This window comes from Styela clava, chromosome 4 (genome assembly GCF_964204865.1).
Source record: "Styela clava chromosome 4, kaStyClav1.hap1.2, whole genome shotgun sequence".
Classification (NCBI taxonomy): Eukaryota; Metazoa; Chordata; class Ascidiacea; order Stolidobranchia; family Styelidae; genus Styela; species Styela clava.
In genome coordinates, this window is record NC_135253.1 from 7695225 (window position 1) to 7708505 (window position 13281).

Genomic DNA, 13281 nt, shown 5'->3' on the forward strand with positions numbered 1-13281 from the left:
CAAATGATTCAGAGCATTTTTAAACCCTGAAATGCATCCCACTCAAAATATGGCTCTGTATTCTAATGATAATGACAAGCAAGAGAAACCAGAATCATGATTCACAACGTTATTGGGTTCTATATCAAAATTTGTAGTCAGAAATTGATTCGGTTCATCATTGGGAAAGGTGATTTTTCTTTTCATATTTGGACGGAGTTAACATAATAAAAAGATGCAACTTATACTGCGATGACGCCTTTGTCATTTGGGTAACTCGGATGCCCCGACACATGCAGCGCATGCACTGAATCTCTTTGTCATATGAAAATTAAAGCTTTCCTCTCGATGAGTGTTGCAGACTTATCGACTGTTCTGTTCCCTGAAAAACTCCCTGTTTTTACACGTCTTTTTTTTGTAACATTCACATGGTATATAGAACTTCTGGTATGAATGATAAATCTTTTTAGTGTACGTTGAGTATAACTTCATCACATTTACATAGTCCAAGTCCAAAACAACTTTATCATCTTGGGTACCAGAACAACGTGTTTTTAAAAAATATTTCGTACGATTATCTTGTCACTACAAGGTCAAGTTTTCGTGCCAGGCCAATTTATTCAACTGCTATGTCTGCTACAATAGAAAATACGTTTCTCCACTAAAATCTGTTACATTCAGGAGCAAAGCATTATCCCTAAATGAATGGATGCTCAACGGTATATCTACATAGCTATAGGTGACAAAAACGACATCACAAGGGCTATTTATCCGATAATAATATCCATAGTGATCAGGAGCTACCTCCTAAAGATATATATCATATGAGTAGTCAGGTGGGTTGATAAACGAATTAACAGAACAAATATTGAACCAAATAATAGCTAATTATTTCCTATATATTATAACGTAACCATCGACAACTAGTGGATACGCATATGTTTCATTGTAATTTGTATTCCTGATCGTATTTGTATCGCATTAGGTCTACTTTTCCTACCCTTTCGATAAACACATTGTGTCAGTTCCCCTGACACAACCGTACTCTTAATTAAACTAACGGGAAGCTTATTTCTCATCTTAGTATCTTCGAGCGAAGATGTTGGTAGATGCAATGGTATTCCCGTAGTGTGTGTACCAGGTTAGAATTAGGCCATAATTTTATTCCGATTCTCCGTATTTTAGTTCTATTACGAATTTAGGGACTGTCTGTGTTAGCCAATTGAATATTGGTTTCAGTCCCCATACACAACTTGATATTTAATTTTTTATTCAAATTTCATATCCGAATTTTTTGGTAAGTTAATCCTAATAATGTGTAAATATGAATAAAAAACACTCAAAGAGACCTTATCAAATCGCTTCATAACAATTTTCATATAGATATAGAAAACAGTTGTGCAAGCACCTCATACATTTTGTATTTTTCAAGTATTTTGGCTTTGCACAGCATGTCCTAAATCTAACATATACCGTGATCGCCAAACTTTCTTTTTTTTTAGACGTAATCAGATTTTTTTTTGGTTTTCATTGTAAATTTGACGGTGATTTATCTAGTTTTTAGCTTTTATTTTTTTAGGAATTTTATGAGAAAGTGAGACTTTCAATAGCAGATTCTCGGCACCGTCGAGGACAAAAGGGGATTAGTGCTGAGAACCATCGAAATCTGTATTTCGTTTGGGAAAAACGTATCTTTGATAATGTGTTTTACTCGTACCAATAGTGTGTCATTTAGGACTGTAATCCTTTCTGATGAAAACGACTTTTATGCATTCGTCTTCTCAAACGTTTGATATTGCGGCAGGAATCTCGTGAGGATGATATAACCAAATCAATTACTCAAATGAAGAAAAACATTGAATACATTAAATTTTGTTTTCGAAATACCTAAAAATGGTTTTTATGGCGAAGATATACTGTTACATGAAATAAAATTTCGAATAATAATTGTCCGTATAATTATGAAGATTTTCTATATATAATTACAGAGCAAAAAACAAACGCTAGATTAAAAAAGGCATCACGGGTGTGGAATCTAACGAAAAGTCGGCATTAAGTATGAATATTTATGAGAATCAATCGAACGGAACTAATATAAATACCTCTTGATTGTTTAACAGTTTGATATATTCTTAGGTAAAATATACATGACTATACAATAGAAACCTTGGAAAATATAAACCGTACGCAAAAAAATGGAACTATCAAATGAAGTACCTTCAAAGTAGATAAAGACTATACGTTATTCAGATAAAGCATGTGTTTTGACAAAATTATGCTCCTGTGTTACGCTAAATTCCTGGCTCAATAATAATATATTCAAATTAGCGTTTCACGTAATTTACTTTTTACAAGTAAATGGATATCGGTTTTCATATTTTGTATATTTAAAAACCTTATATATATCACTTTGTAATTTTGTTTTTGATAAATGAAAATATAAGACATCCGCAGAAAATAAGCCCTAGTGTTATTTTTTGGAAGAAAATTGACATAAGACCAAGTCTTGTTTTTGGGGAAACATGGTATACCGGTATATAGACGGTTTCAAATATAATTTTGTTTTACATTCGCCGTGGAAGTCGTTCAAAAATAGCATTATATAAATACATGTGAGTTTACAGGACATTTAGGCATATTCAGGGAGTTACAGGGTTAGGGTTATACCGGAGCCGCGGGTTACCGATGGTGGATAAAAATATCAGTAATTAAATCGGTAAATATTCGTATATTATTATTTTTAATCAACTTTAAGAAAGATTGAAAGTGAAGGTCACACCTCAAACCGTCATATGTCACGTAGTGATCAGAAAAGTGCGAGGGGCGAAACTTCTGTAAACCGTTGTAAACTCGGCCAATGGCCCCAGGGGTTCAATCAAGTCAGGAGATACACTGAGATATCTATTCTGATGCCTGATATAAATGACGACGAGATGAAAACTCGATATGGAATATTATTAACTGTCTTGACTCCTTTTTACCTCCATTAAAATTAAATATGCATTCTGACAAAAAATAATCACCAAATTGTAAAACTATTTTATTTTCAAAAACAATTTCATTCCATCTTAGGTAATGGTTATTAATTGGCACAGCAAACACATTCTCAAACAAGTAATCAATCAAAATAAAGTTTAATGTATACTGTTTATTCACAATGGTTTTCATAAAAGAGCCAAATGAATTACGCGAATACAGAAAACATTTTTTACAGTGAACTTCGTTTTTTACCCTGAAGATATACTGTTACATGGAATAAAATTTTGAATAATAATTGTCCGTATAATTATGAAGGATTCTTATATATAACTATAGACCATAAGGCAAAAGATAAATTTCAGGAAAAAGGGCATCACAGGTATATAATCTAACATACAGTTTGCATTAAATATGAATATTTATGAGAATCAATCGAACAGAACTAAAATAAATACATATTGGTTGTATAAGAGTTAATTGAATTCTTAGGCCTGTAGGTAAAATTTTCATGACTATACAGAATAGCCCTTTGGTAAACATGAACAATACCGGAAAAAATGAAAATATCAAATGAAGTGCCTTCAAAGTAGGTAAATGCACTACGCTAGTCAAATAAAACATGTGCTTGGACAAAATTATGCTTCTGTGTTGCTATAAATTCAATAATATATTCAAATTAGGCTTGCACATAATTTACTTACTGATTTACGGAATTTATTTTCAGTTACGTCGTCAAATTTTAAATTATGAAACCGTAATTATGGACCAAACAAACGTTCACTCCCGCCAATTCTGCGCTGCGCAAGTATTCCCTTCGCCTCATGAACAAACGTGAAAGACGAAAAACGATGATGGAATCATATTCCTTCGGTCAAAATCGTGTGATTTTATGCCTCGGTCAAATGTTCTAACAATTTTGAACTCGTTTCTACGAGTATTAAAGAAATATGTGACCCTGCTTGCTATTTTATATTTGCAAAATTTACCCAGCTGCTGATTGGGTATAAACCAGTGGCGCAGCGAAGGGAAAAAAGTCGCTCGCTAACAAACGAATGCAGTTTTCACAGTGCTAATATTGTTAAATTTGCCGATTGTTTCGTCAATGTAGCGTGGTTATTCGCGCCGTGAACATCGGTATTATGTCGGTAAAGTATATTTCCGCAAATTCTCCCTATTTTGCACATGTACGACTTGTGCCACAATGACGTCAATAATTTTTTTTTTACCCGGAACTGTGCGTCCAGGGTGAAAAACTGGTTATTATGCGATCATGCTGGCGAGATTCTAAAGATAATTGAAGAAGTGAATCCGCAACTCGAATTTCCGAATGAAAATAAGGAAGTGAATACTAAGACTGAAAAACGGCGATATAAAGTAATGAAAGCACCTTGAATTTCGCTTTAGAAGCCCCGAGTCGGAGAAAAACGCTATTTGGTTACTGCAAATCGCCAAAATCACAATGTGCTGAGTTGAAAACTGAAGAAACTATACCGTAGTCGCTGAAGTTAAAACTTCCTTATTGATTCATAAATTAATGTCAGGCCGCGCTCGACAACTTTCTTCCCGGGTTATTATGATATGTAAGCTAATTAATGTAAAGTATGTTTGAACAATTTTTTATTGTAAAAAAAGGAACTGTACTCTCAGCGACTTTATCACAGATCTTGGGATGATAAGGATGGTAAGAAAACGAATCAAAACTAAATATAATTAGGCAGATACAACGGATTTTCATGTCCGCGAATTGTCGTGGTATTTTAGAGTAGCAAGCAATGCTTCTATTTTGTCGTAATTCGATGCAAATGCGAGTTATGTTGCACACTATTGAATTAATACAGCGAATATGGATTGGATATTTTGCGCAAGAGAAAAATCATTATCTGATAAAAAAAAAGTTAGCTCTTATAACGAGTTGCGTAATCACCGATACTGTTTTAAAAGCCTTTGCATGAAATTTCAGATTCTGAATTTGAACGACCGTATTTTGAAAATCTTGGCAACGCCCTGGTTCAAAACAGTGCCTCGAAGTAATTACTTGTCAAACGCCGGTTATTACATGCTAAACATTGTTCGTTCTAATGTTACGCTGTTAATAAGTTAGGCCGTTTGCCCGCTTCGTTGCCGAGTTTTTGGCGAATCGTTTGTTTCATTTTGTTCGCTCAGTATATATGCTCATCCGGCCATATTTTAAATCTGCCGCGATGATTGCAACACGCTTGGTCTGTTCTTATGTTTTACGGCGGAGAAATCGTTGTGATGTATGTAAAACTATCGCGATTGCGGGTCATTGCGAAAGCTAGCTTGCCGTAATTACGAAATTGGTTTTAGTCGATTACATGCAAGCCAAATTCATTATTAAATGCTCTCATGTAAAAGAGTCCCTAATTGTGTAATAAAATGTTCCACTCAATTTTTCTATCTTATGAAGTTAATATGCTAAGTTATTAGCTCTTTTTCATCAACCTTTGACCTACCAACGATATCTCAATACTTTCCTATTGAGATCCCTGGCTAATCTATGATAAATTAATCCATTTACTACCAATTAGTGTAAAAATCTGGATAAATGGCCTTGATTTATGAATTGTTCTATTTCTATGTACAAACACTAATATTTGATGTTTATTTTTAAAGTGTTCTGAATCATTTCACATAGTGTTATGATATATTGAATCTTATTTATTCCTACATTAAGTCAACTGTTTTGTTTTTGCATTAACTTTCTTGATATTTTAATATCGATTGTTTGTTTATACAAAGTTTACAATGTATTGCATTTTTAAAATGCATTTTTTTGTTGTTTAAACCAAATTCTAATTTGTTTTGATGACTCAACCCATGCATCTGATTACATTGCACTAGTGTGTGTAGAATAGAACTCTACCCATATTCGCTTGTTCAAAATCCCACTTGTTATGTTTAACTTAAATTCATTCAATAAAACAAGTTACCCAAATAAGGGGTAGCTTGTCTGACCTGCTTTCCCACTTTTTTTCGTTTTGATCATTTTATATTTTGCAATATAATTTCAATTTGTGCAAAATCCTATTATTTAAAAGAATGCTTCCATAATTAAGAATAGTAAATTCATGTAAATATTGTACATAGTATAAATCGTGAGAGACATTGAAATATTGACACGAACCTGTTATTTTTATGCTTATTTAATATAATTGGGTGGCAACTGACTCTGATGACCCCCAAAGGTCGTATCGTTGCCCCCCAGTCATATACCGAAAACTATTTTTTTGATATTTGTTTATGTGTGCATAAATTGTTTTCTTGGTTTGACAAAATGAAATAAACTCTCTCTCTCTCTCATATTTATAACAAAAGCGAAATCCAATATATGCTGTGGAGAGTAAACTGCTGCACGAAACAATGAAGAAAAAAACGAAGAATATATACAACACAAAAACCGTGAACAACAAACGAAGTTACTATTCGTCGAGTTGACAAAGCAATGCTGCTCCTCTAAGAATCCAGTGATCTGGTTCCAAATGAGATGGCAGCGAAACAGCACTGACAAAGTTGGTTGAATGACCGGTTGATGACAGAGTACCAGCACGAGTAGATGTTCGATACAAAGGACATTCATACATATGGCCAAAAGATTGGTCCAACAAGTCTTCTTTTTTCTCTGATGTTGAACTCTTGCTTCCACCGGTTGTTGGTCTGTCCTCATGAGATGTTGGTTTCCCAGATACTTCGTCATTTTGAACAGACTGCAAATACATATGATAGTTGATTATAGTTGATTATTAAATACATGTATGCGGTCACATATGTTTGCAAGGAAGACATCCAGTTTAGTGTTCCAATTAAATTATGCCACATCAAAAGGTAACAAATTATGATTCCGGACTTATTTATATGGTGGATAGCAGCCTCCTGCGCTCACGAAGGGTAATAGGTCATGCATTGGGAGGTGTGTTTCCAATACTTGGAAATTGGAATGGCAGATGCTTTAAAGTGATTTCGAACTCAATGGTTGCTTTTTCAAAGCCTTGCTAAGAGCAATAAGGTAAATGTAAGCATAGTTAGTAGGTAAATTATAAACCAAAATTGGTTGTGATTCTGAGCAGACACACAGCTACATTCCAATTAAAGTAAAATGAAACCCAACTCTATCTGAGAGAGTGTACCAGAGAGTGTACCACAGGGTTGCTCATTCATTTCTAGTTTGATTATTCTTTACAATCCTTCCAAAATAATCCTTCCAATATTCTAAAATGTCTGACAATAAGGATATTGGTCCTAATCACCATAGAAACAGTGGATTTGAATAATAGAGTCAAACAATGATATATGTTGACTTTAACTACATAATATTCGATGTAAAGTAATATTTTAATGTGAAGTATTACTGATTTGTAAATTTGTCCGAATGCTACTCAATCTTTATCTTGGTTTCAACAAGTTTTTAGTGTACGCAAAAGATGATTGATGACAAACACATATTTTAAAATCCTTAGTAAAAGAAAATAAATAAATATGAGGTTTTATATGATGTAATATAGGATATATATACGTAATAAAGTTATTCTCACTGGTACAGGAAGAAAATGTATTTCTGGCATCCTGAAGTGGCGAATTCCAGGTAGGGAATCGACAAGTAATTTAATCTCAGGATCCCATCTTGCACCATCCAAATATAAACCAAAAACTTTCACACCATCTTCAACTGCGTTTGTTTGACTGATACCAAAAGCAAGATCTAAAACCTTCAAATTAATTAATAATAATATGGTCACCAAATATATTATGATCTAGGTGGGAGAGTCACTACTCGTCATGATAAAGGCAGAGCATGTGGCCTACTGACTTGTAAGAAACCATTGTTGTTGAGATGTACCATAATTTTTGGGTTTGATGTAGCCTACTCACTCTATTTTACCCCGAGTGAACTTGTTGGCATGGTATTGACTCAGTAACCTTTATTGGAACAAAGTTATTCATTTTAGGCTGAATAATTCATTTGATTCTGAGTGGGTTAGGTTAGTTTATCAAGATGCTAACAGTTGGCATAATTTTCCTAATAAAAAAAACATAATAATGTAACAATTTATTTACATGCCCACAATGTATGAGAATACCTATCACAAGAAACTATTGCAAATAGTCAACATGGAAAATTAGAACACAGATTTATGATCAATAGAAGTCAAAGGGTTCAGCCAAAACTCATTGAAGAGATTGAACACCAGAGTTCCCCATCCAATAAAAGATTACCATACATTGAAGACACTGACTCGAATTCTTTACTTGTCCAAATGTCATGATGAATAATTGGTACTCCCAAAGTATGTGAACCAAGATGGCTGCATCGGAACGTAGTATATGCACCAGGTTAGGGTTAGGCCATAATTTTATTCCAATTTTTCTTATTTTAGTTCTATTACAAGTCCGGGGACTAGCCAAGTGACTCCCGTAGTATTTGTACCTGAAATTATGACCTAACCCTAACCTGGTATACATACTACGTTCAGGTGTCCATCATCTTGGTTCACATACTTCAGGAGTACCGAATAATTAGGTGTTCACATATCTGGAACCATTTTTTCTTTTGGTCATTCTGAACTAGTGAATCTGGGCAGGATAAATATAAGTCAGTATACCTTATTCAATTATTTGAATTATTTAAACTAATTTACTTGTAGCTTTTTCTTTGCATCAATTATGTCATCATCTTGTCCAACATCAAACACACGAAATTGAAATGCCAAAGAATCAACTGATATTAGATACTTTCTTGCATAATTTTGCAGAACTCCAGTCAGAAAACCTGGTTAAAATAAAAATAATTGACATTCAATTTGTTCATTAAAGGTTTTCACACAATGGATATCTCACTCTTTCAATTCAAAGTGTAACAAGTAAGGGAGATGGCAAGTTCAAGTAGACAGTCTTTTTAAGTCGTCGTAAGTTAGTCACTGACGAGTAAAACTTTTGATCTGTACCAGCCTCGTCTATGGAATGATAATAATATATGTGGATATCAAATAGGATTTTTTGTTTATATCTGAATTCAAAGATAACATCAGCTTCAAAGAGAAATTGCTTAAAATTATTTAGAGGATTGTAGTGAAAGATAGATCTGCGAGTTCAAAAAACAGATGCATTGACATCTTAGATTTAAAAAAGCGGTTATGGGTAACCTTGTAAAGATAAAAATATAGTTATACTTTGCTTAAGACTATCAAAAAAAGTAAGATAAAGTATATTTTGATTCAATTGCTGACATACAGACAACTTAAGAAGTGTCTTAATGTCTTTTTGTCTGGGTTATGACTCTTTTATATGGCAATCTGCTATAACAAGTTACCTTGCGGGAAAAAGAAAGCAGATAACCAGAAACTCTTTGGTTGATACAGAATTTCATCTTCCGTAGATGAGTTAGAAATGGATGGTCGATGTTCAGCAGGAGTTTGTGATTTTGATCGCTGAGATGAAGGAGTCGGACCTCCACTTGCCAATGCAATTCCAACCTAATGAATTAGTCAATAATATTTTGTCTTTACTTAGGTTCTGTTATCAGTGAAGATTACTGCATTACACCTGTATTATGTAAATTCAGTTCAATCTATAGGATGCTAATAAAGCCTGGTCAAAGAGAGTGCTTAACTTCAACCTATGCTTTGGTAAAAACAAGAGAGCAATGCTCAAATATCTGGACAAAAATGTCAAAGGTCATATAAAAGTGTTACCATCTGTTAAAAAGAAAATATAAGGAATTTTGAGAGAACATGAAACAACAGAATTTTGATAAAAACAAAAGTAACAGCCTTTTAGCGGCTTCAGTCATGTTTGAGAAACTAAAAGTTTGAAATTGATTAGTCCATTAGTTGCAGATGATAACAATTTTTCACAACAAGTCCCCATCAAAAATAACAATTCAGCAAAATGATCAAATAAAGAGTAAAGTTAAAGTAGGAAAAAAATCATGGTAAAACTTTAATTTGAAAACACGCTCTACCTTGACTACGTCAAAAAAGTATCGTTATTTTTTGAAGAGTAAATGAAACTAGATACCTTGGTCTCTATTGCATGTATAACAAGTTCTGACCATGTTGCAAAAAAATCGATTCGATGTGTTAAATCAGCAACCCATGATCCCAACATTTTACAAGATTCATAGGCAGCTTCTTGCCATTGAGCTGGAACCTGCAAACAATGATTGAACTGTAATCTGTGATATCATATGTATATATATATTTAATGCCATGCTATAAAATTCAAAATAGGAAAATGAAGTTTTAAATTTTGAATAATTCAAGCCTTTTCATTGTCCAATGAAATTGGACATGTCAAATTTTCTTTTAATAAACTTGTCATAACTAAGAAAACTATCATATTTGCTGAGATAATTTTAAAACAAGCAATACAGTATGTATATCCAATTAAGTTATGCTAAGAAATAACATATGTAAATATCAGGCAGTTGAAATTCAAAACACAACTTAATAGGGTTTGTGTCATTTGAGAAAGCAATTTGAGCATATCCAATTAAATTTTATCAAGAACACAATTCCAAATTATATGCTTATATAATATATAATAACCATTTTTTTGAGTTCCATACCTATGGTGATCCAGAACAAATTTGATAAATGAATCTCATTTACAGATAGACACCAAATTTCAAGTCAGTGATGAAAGGTGCACAAGCTTTTCTTGCAAAGATGGGCCACACAAGGCCATGTTTTTAAGGTTTGATCAGACTAGGATTAGTGGTTCATATTTTACAATGAGTTGTCAGTTTTAACCAAAAAATTATTCATTTTTTTGAATACATATTTTTGTGCTTCGATTGTGATACACTTTCATTTTATTATGGTCGAAACATACCTTGTGCATCAATAAAGAAGCATGAGTTTTCTCTAATGCTTCTGACATTACAATTTCTCCTTTTATTGCTCTCATCAATGATCGTATATTGAAATGAATAACTCTCAATAAACGATCAAATCTATCAATTTCTTGGCGAAGAACAGTCAATAATGCAGAATGAACAAGAGGATGATAGGATTCTCCGTCTGTATACATAAAAAAAATGAAGATACAAAGAAGAAAGAATGTAGAAATTTCAGTACAAATTAGGTATTGGAGCAATGTCGCAAAATGCTTTTGATTATGAATTAAAGCAATGTTGACATTCCCGGGTATTTGTATATGATAAATACGTGTAAACAAATGGTCAAGTATATTGGAATTCTGATGTGTATCATCTGACGAATGAATACAGAAATCATATTTGTGTTAGTGTGCAGCAGCCAACAAGACCATAATTGATCAGCGGTTACATGAACCACCCTACTACGGTGGTGGGGGCCCACAATCCTTCCACAAATAACTATCCGCAACAAAATTCGAACCTGCAAACCCACACAGGGTAGAGGTGTGATGGCAAAATTATTCCCAATGCTTAGCAGTAGGGCTGGGCATTTTTGAAACACTGGTGTTTTGAAATCGAAACGAAATTTTGCCTTCGAAACGAAACACACGTTTGTCACAAACGATAAAACCATTATTACCCATCGAATTTAATGTATAATTGCACATATTTTCAAGAATTAAAACCACAAAAACGAAGCACTGGAGGCTAATTCGAGAGCATAAAACGATAATGATAATTCAATGAAGGTTTCTGCTAATGACAAAGCAGTGACCAAATGGCATCAGAATAATCATTACAAATTACGTCATTGTTAGAGATAGGGCTCACAAGCAGCATAGATAGCATGGGGCCTCTCAGCGTATCAATGCAACCCTGCCCTCATCTTATGTAATAATTGGGATCATTTTCTATATTATCCGATGTCACAGAGCCTTATGATCCAGTGGGGTAATAATACTAAGGAGAGCCACAACCGAATACTTGACTAATACATTCTAAAAATATCTTTGAATCTGAGTTCCAAATACATTCTTAACTCCATGAACACAGGTAATGGGCTTTCATGATATTATCGTTGATTGAAATTAGCTACAACTAGACGCCCAGAGAAATGTTTTAAATTATACAGTAAAATTAACATAATTCCGGATTTTTGTCGCGGCTAACTTTTGTTGTGACTGTTTATCGTCAGCGTGACATCGACATCGTTAAGATAAATTCCGCCACAATTATCCCTCCCCCCACAAATTTTGACTGTTTATTTTGCTTATGACGCGATTATCGTCGTAATCAAATGAGTCGACCCAATTCACAAATTTCCATCCGCCAATGACGGAGAGTTAAGACTGAAAATCGTGTTTTATTTTTCTTCAAGTCAGTTCTGATTTGAATATTTCACGTCGACTGTTATGATTTTATTTAGAGCTCGACCGATATATCGGCCAACCGATATATCGGGCCGATATTGCGTGTTTGCCGATATATCTGGCCGATATATATCAACGTTAGTCGCTTTTCCACGTTCTAAAAAATGAGTGTTTTTCCCCGGGAAATATCTGCGGCCGAGCGCTTCCTTCTTTTCGCTTCTCTCATTTTTCCTTTTAATAAACAGAGAGTTCTCTTCTTATTTCTCTCTCTCTCCTATCTCTTCGTGCGGCGCAAAATCCTCGTCTTCGAATATCTTGCTGCCCCACTAGGCTTGCTCGTAATCGACAAAAATCAATTCCGTAATTACGGCAAAATTGATTACGTAATGACCCCGTAATTGCGATATTTTTTCACACATTTAAACCTATCATAAAAACCATTTGAATCCACTTCTTTTCCGAATGGGACATCGAAGTTTGGTTTTCATATTACCGACAGTACTATACCCCGGCGACAGATGTTAAAGACAAATACCAAGGAGTGAATTCAAATTAAATTTATTCTGATTTTTATCTTTTGTGTTGGCTTTGATTGTCCTTTATCACCTTCGCGAATTACCGGCCCAATTTTATCATTACCGACACTGGTATACGGATATTTATGAAACGATAGTTGCCTTTTTTAAAATCGACTTTCGTATTGAATGAAAATTTCGGGATTCTAAGTTATTAATCAACGACAAGCGTATTCTCTCGTTTGATTACACCTGCGCTTGCCACGCGACGAAGACTTGTTATTGCTCCGTTTTTACATTATCCGACTTTGCTACCTAGTTAGCATTTTATAATAATATTGATGCTGAATTATTGACGATATTCCGATTATCAAGCTTCATTTTACATCAAATCATTTCGCGGCCTAAATGTTATAACATTATTTGCGATAAATTTATATCAAATATTAATTATTTAGCCGGCGGTAAATGCTTACCCGTAACTCGTTGTAAATTAATGCTAATAAATTCTATTTTGTTTTTTAATGCGCTATCGGGAAAAGAA

General features: G+C 33.8%; 1 protein-coding gene across 1 annotated transcript in view; it reads right to left on the reverse strand.

Moving 5' to 3' along the window:
- Positions 1 to 5294: 5294 nt before the first annotated feature.
- The window catches only part of LOC120325869 (dynein axonemal heavy chain 6-like), a 75188-nt gene continuing 67201 nt past the window's right edge, over positions 5295 to 13281 (reverse strand). Inside the window, exons 88-93 of the mRNA XM_078111765.1 lie at positions 10807 to 10994; positions 9991 to 10122; positions 9284 to 9446; positions 8613 to 8743; positions 7509 to 7682; positions 5295 to 6683 (exon numbers count right to left, since the gene is read on the reverse strand). Coding sequence (XP_077967891.1) covers positions 6399 to 6683; positions 7509 to 7682; positions 8613 to 8743; positions 9284 to 9446; positions 9991 to 10122; positions 10807 to 10994 — 1073 coding nt within the window. The 3' untranslated portion in view covers positions 5295 to 6398. The remainder of the gene's footprint in view (positions 6684 to 7508; positions 7683 to 8612; positions 8744 to 9283; positions 9447 to 9990; positions 10123 to 10806; positions 10995 to 13281) is intronic.